This window comes from Borostomias antarcticus, assembly GCF_949987555.1.
Source record: "Borostomias antarcticus genome assembly, chromosome: 13".
NCBI lineage: Eukaryota > Metazoa > Chordata > Actinopteri > Stomiiformes > Stomiidae > Borostomias > Borostomias antarcticus.
In genome coordinates this window covers 19,283,112-19,303,774 of record NC_140246.1, presented here as the reverse complement: position 1 = coordinate 19,303,774, position 20,663 = coordinate 19,283,112, and the positions used below count along the sequence as shown (strand labels likewise).

The window sequence follows — 20,663 nt, the reverse complement described above, 5'->3', positions numbered from 1 at the left end:
ATACCCTCCTTGCTGAGAGGCTGAAAAACCAAATACCGCGGCGCCTGGCTTGACCACAGTAATATATGATTAATGGACTTTATAATGAAGGCCTCTCATTCACCCATTCACACACACACATACACACACCAATGGCAGCAGCTGCCCAGAAAGGTGCTATCCTGCTCATTGGGAGCAATTTGGGGTTCAGTGTCTTGCCCATGGACACTTCGACATGTCATCAAGAGGAGCCGGAACCACCGATCCTACAAAGAGGCTTTTTGCTTTTTGCCAGGCTGCCTTTGTAAACAAGAACTTGAACGCCTGCCTGGTTAAATAAAGGTTAAATAAAAAAACTAAAATAAGAAAATCCAGGGACGTGCACTGGATGCTAGAGGGGCGAAAGTTTAAAAAAGGACACAGGTTGTGCGGCGCGCACAGCACATTTTTTATTTTATGTAAATTAATAAACAAAGTATGCTACTACTAGCCATAAATAGCTAGCTAACTACCTAGCTGCATATCCTATGTTGCTGTGAGTGATATAAGCCTACATTACAGTCATTTAGCAGACGCTTTTATCCAAAGTGATTTAATGTAGGTCAGTACTACTAGGCCTACTTGCCAGAACTCTCAAGTGCATCTCCTTTCTAAACAAGTTACTAGGAGCTATAGCAAAAGTTAGAAGCCTACAATTATGATTCCACTGTCTGTTAGCCTGTATGCCCACTCATTAGCATGGTAACATTAGCTGATTATAACAAGTAGGCCTACTTATATTAGATAGGCTGTTCATTTATGATAACTGTACCTGCTTTGCTTTCCTGTCACAGAGTTCTCCCAGTAGAGGGTGGGGGGCTGTAGGTTGCCACTTTGATGAAGATGCATTACCCTACAGCAATCCAGTAGAATGATGAATGGTTAAGTTAGAAGCCTGCAATCAAAATTGCACTGTGACTGTTTAATGTTGATATGAGGGAAAATTTAGCCTATTTCCTTTAATTGGACAGAGAGAGAGAGAGAGAGAGAGAGAGAGAGAGGATGTTACCTAGCTAATATTAGGCTACATTAGCTAACTAGCTACCGACACAATAAGACAACATTGAAACTCATGAGGGAGAGAGAGAGAGACTGATTCTTGCATTGGCTAGTACCAGCAAAAGGTAAAGCACATCAATATATCACTATAAAACAAAAATGAACATGTTTACTAATGTTATCCAGTGGCCACATACCTGTAACATGCCTGTGTCTGCCTCAACAAAGACATTTACTCGACTGACTGACTCATGACTATCGAGTGCCTATCGCATGTAGGTGCATTTGATTCGTGTGCGGGTGCATTTGTTTCGCTCACAGTGCGAACAGGAATTTATTTATTAAAGAAAGGTACTTCTCTATGTGAAGCAAAAATGGCAGGGTCCCTTGCCCCCCTTGAGGTCTATGAGTGCACATTCCTGGACCCTACGATCATTGGACGACCCGCTTTACCTCCTGAGCTACAGCCGCCCCTGAGGGCGAACTCATTGATGTTTTTAATCACCAAGCTTGATTTGAAGGGTCCTTAGAAAGTGAACGCAGAACTGATTGTGGCTGCTAGGAAGCAGATCTGATATTCACACTGTCGACCCAAAATGGCACAAAAATAAATGCTGATCAATCCATTTGGTTCATAGAGAACTAAGGTTGCTATGTGGATACGATATACCTGTAGCTAGCTAGGTTTTTTTTTTTTGTTTTTTTTTTTTACAGTTAGCTGTGAACCAACTCATCTTACATTCATTCAGTGAAGAACATGAGGTACACACAAGTTGGCAGGCATGCAAAAGTCGGCATTACACCCCTTGGTATTGTGTTGATCGGAGCATGGGAGAGTATCCTGCCGCAGAACCGGAACTATTTGTATGCTGTCTGTGTTTATCTGTATGATAGACAGACAGACAGACAGACAGACAGACAGACAGACAGACAGACAGACACATACAGGTAGGTACTGTAGGTAGAGCGCATGCGCACAAACACATTCTCATTTTTCTCTCTTTCTGTCTCTCTCTCACAAACTGCAGAGTGCTGCAGTTATGTGCTCTCATGTTAAGTGGTGCTGACACAGAGCTTGTGTGTGTGAGAGTGAGAGAGAGAGAGAGAGAGAGAGAGAGAGAGAAAGTTGAGCTGATCTGACTTGGGGTCAACGGTTACAGGAAGAAAATTAGCCTTGCAGGGAAAAAACATAATTATTTTTAATTCAGAATGACACGTGTGTGTGTGTGTGTGTTTGTGCGTGCATGTGTGCGTGCGTGTTTGTGTTTTAGTGTTATGCAGGGAGCAGGTGTGTGGGATCTGTTCAGTTTACGGACTAATGGCTACATACTGTATGGATTGATGATGGAGGGGGAGAGAGAAGTGAACACACACATATATACACACACATACATATACACACACAGATACACACACATATACACACACATAAATACACACAAACATACACAACCACATATACACACACACACAAACACACACACATATACATACTGTATACACACACATACACACACACACATATACACACATACATACACTCACAATCACTCACTGTACCCGCCCACCACCTCTACGCTTTCAACAACGAGCTTACAAGTGTACAAGTTAGTTTTGCACCATATGTATCACAAGGTTAGGAGCAAAAGTCAAAGCCGCGCGGAACTTGCGATTTGTAGCGGCAGATTCAAGCGGTTGTAGTTAATGACTTGTGTTTGCTCAGTATTTGTATTTGTGAGAAAATATTCTATAGGTGTGCAACTTTTCCTCTGTGACTACGAATTTACTGTTCCACATGTGTGGCTATTTTCTACAAGTACAAATTCACTGTTACAGGTGCTCAGCTATTTTGCACCAAATATACCTTCATACTTTAGCGTGGTCCTTCCTAATGGGGCGGTGAATGTTTTCTTTTGATTCTCCACTCCAGTTTGTTTGGAGAACATCATTTCCAGTAAGGGTGGTCTTTCACCCTATTCGAGATGTAGGTAGTGGTTCTGACTGGTAGCGTAGATTTCCGGGGTTGTTATAGTGACAATATTCAATGGAGATCTCGAAAGTCTGGCATCGCAAGACTAGTCTCTCTGTGCCAAGTGGAGGTTTGAGCCAAGATGGAGGAGGCCCTGGTGGGGGGGGGGGGGGGGGGGTTGGAGGTCAACTTAGCTGAACGTCATTGTCTGACCGTGTTTATTTTTGAACAGCTCTTGTGAGATCGGCCAGATCGATCCTGTTGACCCCACAACCTCACGGCAGACGTGGCTGGGTGGACATTTACACTTTAAACTACAGGCTTGAGATATATTGATATTTTATGACATTTGAAAGCATTTAATTACTTTCTATTGTGCATTCGTATAGGAACAACAGGTCCATGTGAAACAATGAGATCCTATTTGGATGCAATCGGAGGTATTGCTTATGTGAAAGCACCATCGGACTGAGGGGATTGGAAGAAGAGGGAGGGAGAGAAGAGGGAGATGTAAAGAGGTAGAGAGACACAAGCAGGGAGGAGAGGGAGAGAGAGAGAGAGAGAGATAGGCAGTAATAAGCCGGTCCTCTGTGAGAAGCAGTGAACTGGGGATGCATTGATGACTACTAGGAGAGGAGAGGAGAAGAGGGGGAGAGGAGAGGGGAGGAGAAGAGAGGGGAGGAGGAGAGAGGAGGAGAGGAGAGAGGAGGAGAGCAGAGGGGAGGAGCAGAGGAGAGGGGAGGAGGAAAGGGGAGGAGAGGGGAGGAGCAGAGGAGAGGAGGAGAGGGGAGGGAAGGAAACAGCTGTGGTCAATCCCCAACTCCTCAACCCGACAAGTGACTTAATGTCTGATATTACGTGTATTTGCGTGTGTTTTTGGGGGGTGTTTGTGTGTGTGCAAGGTGTGTGTGTGCGTGCGTGTGTGTGTGCAGGGTGTGTGTGTGTGCGTGTGTGTGCAGGGTGTGTGTGTGTGTGCAGGGTCTTTGTGTGTGTGCAGGGTCTGTGTGTGTGTGCAGGGTCTGTGTGTGTGTGCAAGGTGTGTGTGTGTGCAGTGTGTGTGTGTGTGTGCAGGGTGTGTGTGTGTGTGTGTGTGTGTGTGTGTGCTTGCGTGCGTGTGCAGGGCGTGTGTGTGCAGGGTCTTTGTGTGTGTGCAGGGTCTGTGTGTGTGTGCAGGGTCTGTGTGTGTGTGCAAGGTGTGTGTGTGTGCAGTGTGTGTGTGTGTGTGCAGGGTGTGTGTGCAGGCTGCTCTCTCCTCGTCAGTGATCATGTATACATTGATCTGGTAATGGTCTTATGAGTTTAGTCTCCTGTCAGATCTGATCACTGAACAACATTTACAAACGACAGGGGGAGGATAGTGTGTGTGTGTGTGTTTGTGTCAGAGGCTTCATCAGCGACCTGTTATCTAATAAATCATAGTGATTGACAGATTGATTAGTATCTGTTGACGAGGCCCTCTGGGAAGATATCTTTAGAACATGTCTCAGACACACACACACACACACACGTTGGCCCTCCAGGGCCCTTCAGGCATCCACAGACTAATCTGATCACACCTTCAAGTTGTATTTCACATCATTTTTGTTTCTGACCTTTTTAAATAAGAATTTAAATGATTAGAGGTGATTGGATGGGTTAGTGTTAGGGGTAGGGTTAGTGTTAGGGGTAGTGTTAGTGTTAGGGGTAGTGTTAGTGTTAGGGGTAGGGTTAGTGTTAGGGGTAGGGTTAGTGTTAGGGGTAGTGTTAGTGTTAGGGGTAGGGTTAGTGTTAGGGGTAGTGTTAGTATTAGGGGTAGGGTTAGTGTTAGGGGTAGGGTTAGTGTTAGGGGTAGTGTTAGTGTTAGGGGTAGGGTTAGTGTTAGGGGTAGTGTTAGTGTTAGGGGTAGGGTTAGTGTTAGGGGTAGGGTTAGTGTTAGGGGTAGTGTTAGTGTTAGGGGTAGGGTTAGTGTTAGGGGTAGTGTTAGTATTAGGGGTAGTGTTAGTGTTAGGGGTAGGGTTAGTGTTAGGGGTAGTGTTAGTATTAGGGGTAGGGTTAGTGTTAGGGGTAGGGTTAGTGTTAGGGGTAGTGTTAGTGTTAGGGGTAGTGTTAGTGTTAGGGGTAGTGTTAGTGTTAGGGGTAGGGTTAGTGTTAGGGGTAGGGTTAGTGTTAGTGTTAGTGGTAGAGGTAGTGTTAGTGTTAGGGGTAGGGTTAGTGGTAGTGTTAGTCTCTCCCTCTCTCTCTCTCCCTCCCTCTCTCTCTCCTTTCTCTTCTCCCTCCCCTCTCTCCCTCTCCTCTCGTCCATCTCCCTCCTGATCTCCATGTCCGTGTCCAGCCTGGGAGATTCTTTCTCTCTCTTCTTGATTGTGAGGTGGGTGGGAGGAGCTTAGCCCTGTTGTGTTTTCTCTCTTCCTGATTGTGAGGTGGGTGGGAGGAGCTTAGTCCTGTTGTGTTTTCTCTCTTCCTGATTGTGAGGTGGGTGGGAGGAGCTTAGCCCTGAATATCAGAAGGGTTTCCATTGTCGATTGTAACCGTAGCTACCATGTGCATGTGTGAATGAATGAATGAATGAATGAATGGTTTATTTGAGTGTCATTCCACACACGTGGCCCATCCCACACGGCAGTACAAGACACCGATACTAGAACATGCCAGCACTTCCTGTACAATTATAATAAACAGAAAACAGTACAATCTTTTTACAACAGACACTTATTCTAACACCCAACATATCTTATATCAGGCCCAGGCTCATCTGTACAATAGCATCTTTCTTTTAGCCAAAGACTTTTCTATAAATTCTGCTATTGCATATGTTTTAGCAAACAACGATGCTAACACATCTGCATCTTGCATATAGTGGACATTCTTTGCTTTAAATAACATTAGTCTTTGGTCATGCTAGAGTGGTCGATACAAAAGAAAATTAATTTTGTTTTCAATCTCATAGAGATCACAAAAACAACAAAGTCTCCTCCTTGTTGGTACAGTGCCCACTCAGCGTTCTGTTACCACCCAGAGGCCTGTTACCACTCACCGTTCTGTTACCACCCAGTGTTCTGTTACCACCCAGCGTTCTGTTACCACCCAGCGTTCTGTTACCACCCAGAGGCCTGTTACCACCCAGAGGCCTGTTACCACCCAGCGTTCTGTTACCACCCAGCGTTCTGTTACCACCCAGCGTTCTGTTACCACCCAGTGTTCTTTTACCACCCAAAGGCCTGTTACCACCCAGAGGCCTTTTACCACCCAGCATTCTGTTACCACCCAGCGTTCTGTTACCACCCAGAGGCCTGTTACCACCCAGCGGCCTGTTCCAATATGGAGAGGTACACCTGACCTGACCTGGGCACATAGGCACCTCTTTTCCTTTGACAGGTTATACTTAACATCACTTTCCGTTCCAAACTCCTGTTTAATTTCACAAAAGGTAGTGGCTTACTTCTTGTGCCGGAAACCCATCTCTCTCTTGATTCACGTGACACCATCGTTAACCATATTAAGGTCAATTTGACCATATTAAAAAACACAACTTCACATCCTCATCTCACACACAGACCATGCAGATCCCTGGCCCATGCACCATTTATTTGGATGTCCCAGTCAAGCACTCTTTTACTTAATCTGTTATCCATCCCCAACAACCTATTCCACAACCTCGTCATACAAACACTCAGAAACCCTCACAGGATTCCCATCCCATGTCTCCACTAACAGCTAGAGTCAGGATGCTCATCCCATGTCTCCAGTAACAGCTAGAGTCAGGATGCTCATCCCATATCTCCAGTAACAGCTAGAGTCAGGATGCTCATCCCATGTCTCCACTAACAGCTAGAGTCAGGATGCTCATCCCATGTCTCCAGTAACAGCTAGAGTCAGGATGCTCATCCCATATCTCCAGTAACAGCTAGAGTCAGGATGCTCATCCCATGTCTCCACTAACAGCTAGAGTCAGGATGCTCATCCCATGTCTCCACTAACAGCTAGAGTCAGGATGCTCATCCCATGTCTCCAGTAACAGCTAGAGTCAGGATGCTCATCCCATGTCTCCAGTAACAGCTAGAGTCAGGATGCTCATCCCATGTCTCCAGTAACAGCTAGAGTCAGGATGCTCATCCCATGTCTCCAGTAACAGCTAGAGTCAGGATGCTCATCCCATGTCTCCAGTAACAGCTAGAGTCAGGATGCTCATCCCATGTCTCCAGTAACAGCTAGAGTCAGGATGCTCATCCCATGTCTCCAGTAACAGCTAGAGTCAGGATGCTCATCCCATGTCTCCAGTAACAGCTAGAGTCAGGATGCTCATCCCATGTCTCCAGTAACAGCTAGAGTCAGGATGCTCATCCCATATCTCCAGTAACAGCTAGAGTCAGGATGCTCATCCCATGTCTCCAGTAACAGCTAGAGTCAGGATGCTCATCCCATATCTCCAGTAACAGCTAGAGTCAGGATGCTCATCCCATGTCTCCAGTAACAGCTAGAGTCAGGATGCTCATCCCATGTCTCCAGTAACAGCTAGAGTCGGTGCAAATCTTTGTACCCCCAGAAAGTAATGAATGGCCCTATTATGAATTGTTTCACTTACAGGATAATTGTTATAACTCCAGATCCATGCTACATAGTGCAATACAGGGTACACACAAGCCTGATAGAGTTTGGTAGATGTACAAAACCCAATGTCTCTCAGCATCTTGGTCTTGCCTATGACTCCACCAAGTGCTCTGCTGGTTGACTCCCAAAGAACTGTTGTGCCTTTTTTTGTATTCACCTAGATATAATCCTGGGCATTTGTAGTATTTTGTGTAGTTCAACTTTTTTCCCCCAAAAATAATAAATCGGAACTTACTAATCATTGTACGTGGGTTTCTAAATGCATGATTTGTGTTTTTTTCTAATTGATGGTCATTCACCCTTGAGTGCCCCAGGCCTCTGCACAGGAGAGCATTCTCTACAGCTCGACTTCTGATTCTGCCAGCAGAATAATACCATCTGTGTAGAACAGAATACTAATATTCCCCCCTCCACACTGTACTCCACACTCATGATTTAATCTTACTACTGTAGCTGGATCATTTATTGACCATTTGCACAAACGTGACCATGATCATGTGACGGCGCCATGACAGACAGCAGAAGTGGGAAATTCACAAACAGACAACAAAAACAAAACCTTAAAACAGGGCTAAACATGATTTGTCCCTTTACTACTCCTTTAAAGTCGGGCATCATCACATGCAGCACCACACATGTAGTGTACCTCATCAAATGCCCTTGTGGTTTTGCCTATGTGGGCAAGACTAATAGACAACTCAGGACTCGCATCAGTGAACACAGGAGCACTATTACTGTAGATGTGGCGATGAGCGTAGTGCTGCACATTTCAAAAAGGCGGGACACAGCATCATCTCTCTACGGTACATGGGCATTGAAAGGGTTGATAGACCACCCCGTGGTGGGGACCACAATAAGCTTCTATTGAAAAGGGAGACCTATTATATCTATGCCCTTAGCACCATGTCTCCTCATGGCCTCAATGCATCATCAAACCATTTTTATAAATTGTATCTCACTAGCCTGTTCTGATTTTGCATTGTTTCCATTGTTACTTTTAGACCTGTATTTATTGACATGTTAGCCTGTGGGGTAATGTTTTTACAGTATGACCATCACTACCTCCCATGTGTTTGCCTTTAGTGTGCATGATACACTGTTTCAGGATATGAGATGTCCAATAGGTTTGGACTCTTAAAGACTTTGACCCTACTCGGGTCCAACCCACTTCCCTCCTGTATACATTTCCCAGCCCTTCTCACATGTTTGGTATTGCACCTGACGAAGGCCACATCGGCCGAAACGTTGTGCCATTAAATTCACCCTTGGGAGCATTAAGACAGTGTGCGGACTTCTATTCTTTACAATATTAAACTTAAACATAGATTGATAATTTCCCATCATTTAGTTGAACTACTTTTTGAAAATATTTTTAGCTTGAAAAGCTAAAAATACACATGCTTAGTTAAGATTTGGTTGAATTACTTTTCATTGTAAAGTAGCTTGTAGTTTGGCAAGCTACAGTTTCAAAGTAATTTCCCCAACACTGAGTGTTTATATAAAATATGTAATATGGTTTACATTTATTTTGTGTGTGTAGATAAAAACAACAGTACTATTTAATTTATACTGTAAAGCACTTTGGTGTAACTTCGGTTGATTTTAAATGTGCTATATAAATAAAGTTGACCTTGACCTTGACGTTGACCTTCCAGATCAACAGCGCCCAGGTATTTTTTGCCACGTGTAAAGGCAGGCGTTTAAACCCTTGCGCAGTACAACCCAACTTGGTGCTGAATTGTGAAGCCACGGTCAGCTAAGACCAAGTCTCCTGGTTGGAGGTTATCCAAAAATCCACTGTTTGCCGTGATGTGAGCATCCGTTGTCCGCCCACCCCAGCCCTTGGAGATGAAGGAGATCTTGTGGAGTAGTACCAATCAGGTATTTCATGGTGTTTTGAGATTTACAACCTTGCCTGTTGGCACAGCCCACCGCACAGCAAGAAATGACCATCTTACTACCACCATAAAAATAAAAAATAAAATAAAAAATAACAACCACCACGACTTTTCGGAACTATAAATTTGCCTGCTTGCCTTCCATTTATACCGTCCAGGGCTTTTGCTGTCCGTCATGACGCTCATAATTCCCGCGAGCAGAGCGTGACGTCAGGCGCAAAGGCTCAATATATACTGTAAAACGAGTGGGAGACCAGAAACCAGTGAGAGAGGGACACCAGTTAGTTAATCGCTCATTCACTCTCTCACGCCTCTGGTTCCTCTGGTGCTCTGGTTCCTCTGGTGCTCTGGTTCCTCTGGTGCTCTGGTTCCTCTGGTGCTCTGGTTCCTCTGGTGCTCTGGTTCTTCTGGTGCTGGTGCTCTGGTTCCTCTGATTCTTCTGGTGCTCTGGTTCCTCTGGTGTCTCTGGTGCTCTGGTTCCTCTGGTGCTCTGGTTCCTCTGGTGCTCTGGTTCCTCTGGTGCTCTGGTTCCTCTGGTGCTCTGGTTCTTCTGGTGCTGGTGCTCTGGTTCTTCTGGTGCTCTGGTTCCTCTGGTGCTCTGGTTCCTCTGGTGCTCTGGTTCCTCTGGTGTCTCTGGTGCTCTGGTTCCTCTGGTGGTCTGTAAAGAGAGCAGATTGCATCATAAAATGTCCCATTTACACCCGTATTGATAAGCCTGTAAGCAAGGACATCTCTGTCAACTCAATCAAAAGCTTTCTGGAAATCAATGTAACAGGCAAAAGCAGGTTTATTCTCCTGTAATCTGTTTCTGACTTTTGGATTTACAGTGTAAATATGATCAATGCAGGCCCTCTTCTTACAAAAAACATTCTGTTCTTCAACTAATAAATATTCTTTCTCAAGAAATGGTGTCAACCTTTCATTAAGCAGAGTGGAATTTAGTGGGGGGGTTGTGTGTGTGTGTGTCATTCAGCTGCATGTAAACATAGTCATACGCTAAACAAATAAAACACTAACGAGCCACAGGATGTGGCCCCGATATCAGATCAACCATCTCACCTCTCTCTCTCTTGCTTTCCCTCTCCCTCTCTCCCTCCCTCTCTCTCTCTCTCTCTCTCTCCTCCAGGCTCCGACTACTCCCCCCCAGCGTTGCCGCCCGTTGCTGTCGTGACGACCGGCCTGAATGAGCACAGCGACCACGGGGGCGGGGTCGGGATGGTGGGCGGGGTCGGGGGAGTGGTGGGGCTGGCGCCGGAGCACATCTCTACACCGGGCGCCGCCCTGACCTGGCAGGCCGCCATCGACGCGGCGCGGCAGGCCAAGGCCATGGGCAGCGTAGCCGCGCCCATCTCCACCGTCAGCTCCACGCAGAGGAAGAGGCAGCACCACGCCAAGCCCAAAAAACAGACCTGCAGCGCCGCCACCAGGCCGCCCCGGGCGCTGCTCTGCCTCACGCTCAAGAACCCCATCCGCAGGGCCTGCATCAACATTGTGGAGTGGAAGTATCCTTGACCTGAGAGAGAGAGGGCTGGGGGGTCACACTCACACATGCACACTCTCACACACACACACTCACAGACACACACACACACACACACACACACAGACACACACACACAGACACACACTCACACACACACTCACAGACACACTCTCACACACACACACACACACACACACACACACACTCACACACACGTACACTTGCTTATGGCAGTCCTTCGATGTCAATGATGCCGTTGATGAGTTGGTTGTGTACTGGAGTGTGTTGTGGCTGTCAGGCCAGTGATCCGCAGGTCTTGCCCCATGAGGGGCAGGTTCACGGCAGGGAGGAGGGCCTCTAGGGTTGAGGATGTGGAGGGTCTCTAGGGTTGAGGATGTGGAGGGCCTCTAGGGTTGAGGATGTAGAGGGTCTCTAGGGTTGAGGATGTGGAGGGCCTCTAGGGTTAAGGATGTGGAGGGCCTCTAGGGTTGAGGATGTGGAGGGCCTCTAGGGTTGAGGATGTGGAGGGCCTCTAGGGTTGAGGATGTGGAGGGCCTCTAGGGTTGAGGATGTGGAGGGCCTCTAGGGTTGAGGATGTGGAGGGCCTCTAGGGTTGAGGATGTGGAGGGCCTCTAGGGTTAAGGATCTCGAGGGTCTCTAGGGTTGAGGATGTGGAGGGCCTCTAGCGTTGAGGATCTCGAGGGCCTCTAGGGTTGAGGATGTAGAGGGTCTCTAGGGTTGAGGATGTGGAGGGTCTCTAGGGTTGAGGATGTGGAGGGCCTCTAGGGTTGAGGATGTGGAGGGCCTCTAGGGTTGAGGATGTGGAGGGCCTCTAGGGTTGAGGATGTGGAGGGCCTCTAGGGTTGAGGATGTGGAGGGCCTCTAGGGTTGAGGATGTGGAGGGTCTCTAGGGTTGAGGATGTGGAGGGCCTCTAGGGTTGAGGATGTGGAGGGTCTCTAGGGTTGAGGATGTGGAGGGTCTCTAGGGTTGAGGATGTGGAGGGTCTCTAGGGTTGAGGATGTAGAGGGCCTCTAGGGTTGAGGATGTGGAGGGTCTCTAGGGTTGGTATGTGCCTCTGGTAAGCGGTCCAGGTTTCCCAACCATACAGCAGCGTAGAAAGGCAAACTGCCTTGGTGGAGATGGTTAGGTTCTGCTCTGGAAGAGCCTGATCTGAGCCTGATCTGAGCCTGATCTGAGCCTGATCTGAGCCTGATCTGAGCCTGCCGAGGGTAGCAGAAGCACAGCCAGTCTGGACGCCCTCATCCATGAACAGCAGCTTACATCACCTCGTGACATCATAGACACGATGTCAATGTCATTTTGTTTATATAGCACCATTCATACAAATCAATGTAGCACATAGTGCTTTCCATAAAAAGAGATGGATAAAAACATAAATCAAACATAGTGAGAACAGATCTAAAAGAAACAATCAAAATTAAAATAATTAAAAATGAAAAGAGTGTAAAAAAAAGGGTAAAAACAATAAATACAGAAAATACAAATTAAAAACACTAAAAACACTATGGATTGCTCCCGCTAATAGCTCGATATTTTGCACAGCGATTGTGTCATAGAAATGGTAGTTTCACCACCTCACCACCTCCCTCAACCTTTCACATAGCTGTGCTAAGGAGGTCAACACACCTAGACGTTGTCTGCTCCAGAATAACCATCCTTTGTCCCATTGTCCCTGCAAGAATTACCGCCTTTTCTCATGTCACGTGTCTGTATTCTTGACCACTGTTGATGATGCCTGCCATTTAATATGACGTGCACAATTGTCCGATAGATACCCCCGTGTACTGTGGATGTCGTAGCATGTCCTTAGGATGTCCTCTCTCCTATGATACTTTTTTAGCCTCCCTTAATCTGAAATGTAATTTAATGTAATGTATTGCTTTATAAATGTTCTTAGCCGGTAGACAAACATACTCCAGGAGCTTGCTCGATCGCCTTGTTGAGAGGGGTCAGGGAAGAATTTTTACAGCTCACTTATCTGGCCCCCGGGTGATTACTGTTTTTTTTCTTCCCTCTGGAATATGTAGAGGTGGGTCGTATGCCCTCCTCCCTTGTTCTCTGTAAAGCACATTGTGTTGCCTCTGGGTATGAAATGCGCTATACAAATAAAGCTTTGATTGATTGATTGATTGAATGGGTTAGCCCTGGAAGCGTCATACCCGTGTATTGAATGTGCTTGAATATAAGGACCAGACTGCAGCACTTCTGTTGGATGAACCACTCACATGCGTTGTCCTTAAGTCGTTGCGCTCGTATGTTTTCTCAATAAACCAGACTTAACCTCTTTGAGCGAATCTTGGCAAATCGTTGTTGACTAGATCAGTTAAAAATCTTCTACAATTGCAATGGCAATCTGCTCCAGTTTAGCACGATATCCACAAAAGATTTTGCTCTAATGATATGCCCGGGCAAATACGCCCACAAATTTGCCAACTGTGTGCAATTTGCGCCCCCCTGATTGCAACTAGCCATGAACGCATTCTTGCGCTTGCCTGGCATACAAACTGCTGCCATATCCCTTCGGGCCCGGCAATACGAGGGGGCTTGGTCAGGCTTAGTCCCCTCAGTTTACTGTAAGTTTAATGTAATGTTACACTAACAGCCTACTTTTAGGCTATAGCATAGAGCGCTGTCCCTGCCCTACTAACACAGTACGTAAAGCTGACGGGACACATTGGTCGCAGTTTGGTAAATTTGCGACGGTACCAAAAGCGGACCTAGCTGACACCTAGCTGACACCTAGCTGCCTATACAGTGGCAAAATAACCAAAATAACCGACCTCAAGGACACTGTAAGGCAACAACAAATACTTTCAAAAGCAGTATTTGCACCTCTCTAACTGCATGTGGCAGTCTTTGTGGATCAGATGCAAGGCTTATTTGGGACAATTTTGCACGGAAGTACCTAATTTACTTACATTCAGATGAGCCTGGCGCAGCTGTGGAGCCATTTGCTCATCGGTGCAGTTTGCAATGCTTTCCTCCCTTTGCGTGAGCTTTGTGGATTGGATGCTATTTTCTTTTGTCTCATTTGTACGGGGTTTGCCACCGCAAAAGCCACGCAATCCTTTTGTGGATTTGGCCCTAAGATGTTAATTATTAATGTTAAAGGTACGTTTTAAGATCTGGCTTAACAGACAAAACGCTCCCTACCCTTTTCTTGTTCTTCTCTTTTTTGCCCTCCCTTCATTCCACCTCTCCTTCCTCTCCTCTCTCCGTGCTGCCAGGAGGGCATGCCATCTTTTTGTCGTTCACACTCCCTCGTTCTCTCCATCTCGCACATCCCTCCTGGAGAGGCAACATGAACGTCTATATACTGCTGCATCACCCATGGAGGGGTTGGAGGGAGATGAGGAGGGGGAGTGGAGAAGAAGAAGAGGGATGAGAGAGGGAATGCAGAGCGGATGAGAGAAGTCATTGGACTCTTTGGCCTCTTTCGTTCGGCCCGAACCCCTCCCTCCCCACACACCCTCTTGTGAAGGTGAAACTGATTGATGATTGGCTGTGAGGAGCTGTCGGTCAATGCTCAGCCTCGATGTGCCAATCGGGCGGGAAATTGGCTGTGCGGGGTTGTCAGTCAGGGGACTGGCCCTTCCTCTCTGAGGAAACAGAAGATTGATGATGTGGGAGAGCCCCACCCCTTCATCTCTCCTCCTGGGTTAGGGTCTCTCCTCCGAATAGACAGGAACTGGGTTAGGGTCTCTCCTCCTAATAGAGAGGAACTGGGTTAGGGCCTCTCCTCCTAATGAACGAGGGAGGAGGGATGAGAGAGAGACACACACAGAGGGTATAAAGAGATGGAGGGTGACAGAGAAGCAGAAGAAGGATGAGAGTTGCCAGAGAGAGAAGGGAAGGTGGATAGAAGAGTAGAAGGAGGGACTGAAGGACAGGAAGAAGAAAAGAAGAGATAGAGATTGAAAGGAGAAGAGAGGGAGAGAGAGAGTAAGGAGGGAGGGAGGGAGGATGGGAGAGTGGGATGGAGAGAGGGAGGGAGGGTAGTAGAGAAGGGAGAGAGAGATTAGGAGAGGAGGGAGAGAGAGGAGGGTGAGAGGGAGGGTAGGAGAGGAGGGAGAGAGAGGGGGGTAGGAGAGCAGGGAGAGAGAGAGGGAGGGTAGGAGAGGGGGGAGAGAGAGAGAGGGAGGGTAGGAGAGGAGGAGGGAGAGAGAGGGGGGTAGGAGAGCAGGGAGAGAGAGGGAGGGTAGGAGAGGGGGGAGAGAGAGAGAGAGGGAGGGTAGGAGAGGAGGGAGAGAGAGAGGGTAGGAGAGCAGAGAGAGAGAGAGGGAGGAGAGGAGAGGAGGGAGAGAGAGAGGGAGGGTAGGAGAGGGGGGAGAGAGAGAGAGAGGGAGGGTAGGAGAGGAGGGAGAGAGAGGGGGTGTAGGAGAGCAGGGAGAGAGAGAGGGAGGGTAGGAGAGGAGGGAGAGAGGGGGGGTAGGAGAGGAGGGAGAGAGAGAGGGTAGGAGAGGAGGGAGAGAAGGGGGTAGGAGAGCAGAGAGAGAGAGGGAGGGTAGGAGAGGAGGGAGAGAGAGAGGGAGGGTAGGAGAGGAGGGAGAGTGCTTTATTGGCATGATGTTAAAGTTGAACTCTCTTTCTCTCTCTCTGTCCCTGTCTCCTCTGGCTGGATGCTGTCCTCTAAAGGGAGATGACCTGGACTTGCTCAGTGTGTGTGTGTGTATGTGTGTGAAAGTGAGTGTGTGTGTGTGTATGTGTGTGAAAGTGTGTGTGTGGATGTATATGGATGTGAAAGTGTGTGTATGTGCATGCGTGTTCATGTGTGTGAAAGTGTGTATGTGTGTTTATCTGTGTAAGTGAAAGTGTGTGTGTGTGTTTATGTGTGTGTCCAGAGAGACCAGACTCACATCTTGTCTCCTCTTCCTGCCTCTGTTACCATGCCACATAAGCTTTCAACAAGTCGCCTGTCTGAGCTCTCTCCTGGCACACACACGCGCACACACACACACACACACACACACACACACACACACACACACACACACACACACACACACACACACACACACACAATCAATCCTTCTCTTTGAGAGAACTGACAGTACCAGTCAGTGGTAAATGTCCAGGGTTAAGTCCTGCTGAACATGGTACCCTGTCATCAGCAGGCATCTTCAGATCTGATAAGACTCCACCTGTGTGTGTGTATTTGTGTGTGTGTGTGTGTGTGTGTGTGTGTGGGGGGGGGTTCAAATGCATGAAGGAGCAGTGTAGGCCCTGGTTGGAGGCTACAGTTCTCCCGCCAGTTCAGGAGTTGCCCGCCTGTTCAGCAAGATGGCCGCGCCTATGTCGGCTGCCTGTCATCCAAGCTGGATGCTCGTTCTGTTCGTCCTGTTTGTATGTCTATCGCTGTGTGTGAGCAGTGCAATACCGTTGATTATTTACGATCGACATATCTTGCTGGCCATCCGTGCCTCGGTGGCGAGTTCATTGTCTCACCGCTCTGAACAATGGAGCTCCCACCGGACTCTGCGTTCCGAGGTCCCCGGGACAATCTGGGCTCCGTCCTGGTGCTGCCCCCGTTTGAGACGTGCCAAGAGACGGGGTAGACGAGCTTGAGCTGCGATGAAGCTTCGTATGCTAGCTCGGGGCAGCCCGCTGTCCCTGCGCCATTACATCTCCGCAGCCGTAGGCCCCGGCCTGAGGCTGTCCTGCCTCCGACTCATCCTGCCGGCGTTTTCCTGGCGTCCACCGGCCTTCGACCTTGTGATCCATTGGCGACCACACACGAGTGTGGCTTCAGTGCCTGCGTGTAGGCGAGCCAGGAACCGGCCTGGGTGCCTGCGGCCGCTGCCTCGAGCCTCAACGTTCGGTAGAGCCGGATCCGACGCCATTTCCTTCGGACTACTAAATGCTCGATCCATAGCGAACAAATCGTTCTACTTGAATGACCTCTTTACATCTAAAGACCTGGACTGTCTGCTGATTTCGGAAACCTGGCAAAAAGCCGATGAATTTGCCCCGCTAATTGAACTCTGCCCCCCCAGCTGCGCTTTTTCCTGCGCCCACAGATCTTCAGGCCGAGGAGGAGGACTGGCTATGGTCTACAGGGACTGTTTTTCCTCACGGACGGTGAGCTTTCATCCTTTGAAGTTCTTACGAATAAAATCGGACGCTTGAATCCCTTCTACTGTGTTTTAATATATCGCCCCCCAGGCAGAAATAGTTAATTCTTAGCAGAATTCGGTGACGCGTGCGTGTGTGTGTGAGAAAGTATGTTTCACAGAGAGAGAATGAGAGTGTGTGTGAAAGAGAGCTTATGTGAATGTCTGTTTGTTTGTTTGTGTGCATCAGTGCACAAGTGTTTGTGTGTGTCTGTGTGCACGCACAAGTGTATGTGTTACAGGAGTACTGATAGATCTACTGAATGTTGCCCTAAAAGAGATGGAGAGCACAACATACAGTAGCTACTGAACTACACACGCACACACACACTTTCTGGGTTAAACAAGAACCCCTTCAACCAAACCTGCATCATTCTAAAACTGGGCATTACTCAAATGGAGGGAGAGAGGGGAGGAGTTATGAAGTGGAGAGCATGAATTACAGGAGAGAGAGAGGGAGAGAGGGAGAGAGGGAGAGAGAGAGAGAGGGGTGGAGCAGAGGAAGAAGCAGTGATGTTGGTGGAGGAGGGTATTTATGGTGGAGGAGGGTATTTATGGTGATGGGAGGTTATTTATGTGGAGGAGGGTATTTATGGTATAGGAGGGTATTTATGGTGGAGGAGGGTATTTATGGTGATGGGAGGGTATTTATGGTGGAGGAGGGTATTTATGGTAATGGGAGGGTATTTATGGTGGAGGGTATTTATGGTGATGGGTGGGTATTTATGGTGGAGGAGGGTATTTATAGTGATGGGAGGGTATTTATGGTGGAGGAGGGTATTTATGGTGGAGGAGGGTATTTATGGTGATGGGCTAAGAGCATCAGGTCCAGGCCTAAGCCGGATGTGGACTGATATGTGTCTGTGTGTACGTGTGTGTGTGTTAACTAAATACTACAACATCCACAGCTGTCACAGGGGTATCTATCGAACTCAGGGTGGTCTGCGGGCGACAGTGGGGCATCCACTGGACCTGGTTAGAAGGTAGGAGGGAGAGAGAGAGGCACTAGGGGAGGCAGAACACGGTTAGTAGCACGCTGAGCCATTGAAGCAACACAGATGTCAGAGCAGAACAAGCCTGTTTCAGGGTAACCAGCTGCTGTACACTACTTGATATACAGTGCATAGCAGGATATAAACCAATGTTTACTCACAGGTAGGTTTGAGGCTGCCTTTCTGTGTCTCAAGGTGCTGGCTAGTGATTGTAGGCTAGGTCGAAAAGTTACGTCTTGAGAACTAAAAGCTGCCTCTCTGTGTTTCTTGGTCCTGGCTTTTGGAACTGTTAAAAGTTCAGTACCTGAGGATCTGAGTGGTCTGTTGGGCATGTACCTAACAAGCAAGTCTGAAATGTATTCTGGTACGTGACTGTGGAGAGATTTATAGACTAGTAATAGTATTTTAAAATCCATAAAACATTTGAGATGTTCTTTGAGAATATCATGGTGGACCTGTAGCTTGATCTTTCGCCATATACGCTCAGATCTTCTGCAGGTTCTCTTTAGTTGATTTGTTTCCTCATTTCACCATGGAGCTTTATGATTGGCTGTGATCCTTTTCAGTTAAATAGGTGCTACAGAATCCAAGGCTACCCTTACTCTGGTGTTAAAGGTGGTTGCTAAGTCTTCAATAGTGCCTGATGGCCCCACTTCTGGAGTTGATAAATTGTTTGTGATCATTATTTCTCTAAAATTTTCGGCTACTGTGGAGATAAGATAACGTTTCTTGATAAAGCACTCAGTACTACTTTTGACTTTAGGAACCAATGCAGTGAAGAAGATACAGAAATGGTTGGAGAGAGCGAGGTCACTAATAGAGGAGACAGTGATAGTCAGGCCCTTAGTAATAACTAGATCAAGGGTGTGGCCGCGGTTGTGGGTTGGCTCAGTGATATGTTGGGTAAAATCCATGGAGTTTAGGAGGTTGATAAAGTCCCTGGCTTTCGAGTCGGCCTCAGTGTCTACGTGTATGTTGAAAATGGCTGTTCCTCCACCTTTTTTCCCACTTCTGATAGATTGAAAAAAACTGTAGTTGGGAGGAGAGGCTTCGATGAGGGCTGCTGGTCCATTTATATTTAGCCAGGTTTCAGTTAGAAACATAGTCTAATTTCCGTTCACATATAAGATCATTAATGAGAAAAGTTTTGTTTGGTAGGGACCTGACATTCAGGATCGCCATTGAAATAGCTTCCGGAGAAAAGGGCTGGCTCACCTGACTAGTAGGCCTGGATAGTATATTCACTGGAACAGATATCAGGTTTTTCATATTAGATCCACCTGACTGTTTCATTATGGTAATAGGGGTGCGGTGGGAGATAATTCCCTGAATGGCATATTCAGGTGGGCAAAATTCATTTATAGTAATATAAACGTCGCTGTGCCAGGTCTCAGTGAGGGGCAGGGAGTCCAGGTCTATGGTGATGGAGCGCCGGTGAGATGGAGCTGGTGTAGCCCGAACCATGGGTACTGGAGGTTTATGTTTAGCAGTAGGGTGGTTGAGACGGGTCAGACTCACCCTGTATCAGACCTCGGGCGAGGTCCAGGACCAGGTACTCACGTGGTCACCTAAAAGATGGGGTCAGTTTGCTGGCTTGAGCAAAACAACGCTCAGCAAACTGGAAAACAAAAAACAAAAAAACCTACCCTTGAAGACACCAAACAATCCATTTGCCAAAAGCAAGGCTCAGCTGCTGGCTTCAGCAAAACAACACTCAAAAAGCTGTAAGACAAACGAAAACCAGAAGACAACCAACCCAATATACTTGCTAAAAGCAAGGCTGTAAAAGAACAATGAACCTGCGATGCTAGCGGGGAGAGAGGGTGCTATTTACGTAGTAATGCTAACGGGGCTACTTACCTAGCAGTGCTAGCAGGGGGAGTGGGGGCTGCTTACCTAGCAGTGCTGGCAATACTCATGCGATCTACTGGGAGCAAGGCAAGGCCTCCGGTGTGTTGGGTTGGTACTGGAAAGGCAGGGGACGGCTGTCCCCTGTTGGCTAGTGGGCTATCCCAGTCGGGAGCTGGCTAGGGCTGGCTAGCCGCAGAAATGTACCTGTTCGATCTAGACTTGGGGCTTGAGGTCCAAACGTCGGATCCAAAGATCGAATTATTGGATACCACCAATGTCAGCGCCCATATTAGGGCATGGCCTGGTCCTGGGTATAGGCTGGGATGGTCTTGGGGGGAGGGGGCTTATACTAACAATCTATACACACTCATACAGATGCACTAACAGTCCCGTGAGCTGTGCCAACAATGTGAACGCTCTCGCCCTCCCTCACTTCCTCTTCTCTCTCTGTTTCTTTCTCTCCCTCTCTTTCTATGTCTCTCTCTCTTCCTCTCTCTCTCTAATGTGATGTTGTTGTCCATGCTGGCGGTCAGTGGTGTGTTTCTTTAACCTTGCCCCCCAGACCGTTTGAGATCATCATCCTGATGACCATCTTTGCCAACTGTGTGGCGCTCGCCGTGTACATTCCGTTCCCTGAAGACGACTCCAACGCCACCAACTCCAACCTGGTGAGTCACAGATGCATCGCTCAGTTGCTTGATTGGTCGGTTGCTTGATTGGTCGGTTGGTGGGTT

At 47.6% G+C, this 20,663-nt stretch overlaps 1 protein-coding gene across 1 annotated transcript in view; it reads left to right on the top strand.

Moving 5' to 3' along the window:
- LOC311317037 (voltage-dependent L-type calcium channel subunit alpha-1C-like) overlaps positions 1-20,663 on the top strand; it is a gene marked incomplete at both ends in the record, with an annotated part of 479,213 nt that overhangs the window by 131,563 nt on the left and 326,987 nt on the right. The window contains 2 exons of the mRNA XM_084448035.1: positions 10,598-10,973; positions 20,492-20,597. Of these exons, the coding sequence (XP_084304161.1) occupies positions 10,598-10,973; positions 20,492-20,597 (482 nt within the window). The remainder of the gene's footprint in view (positions 1-10,597; positions 10,974-20,491; positions 20,598-20,663) is intronic.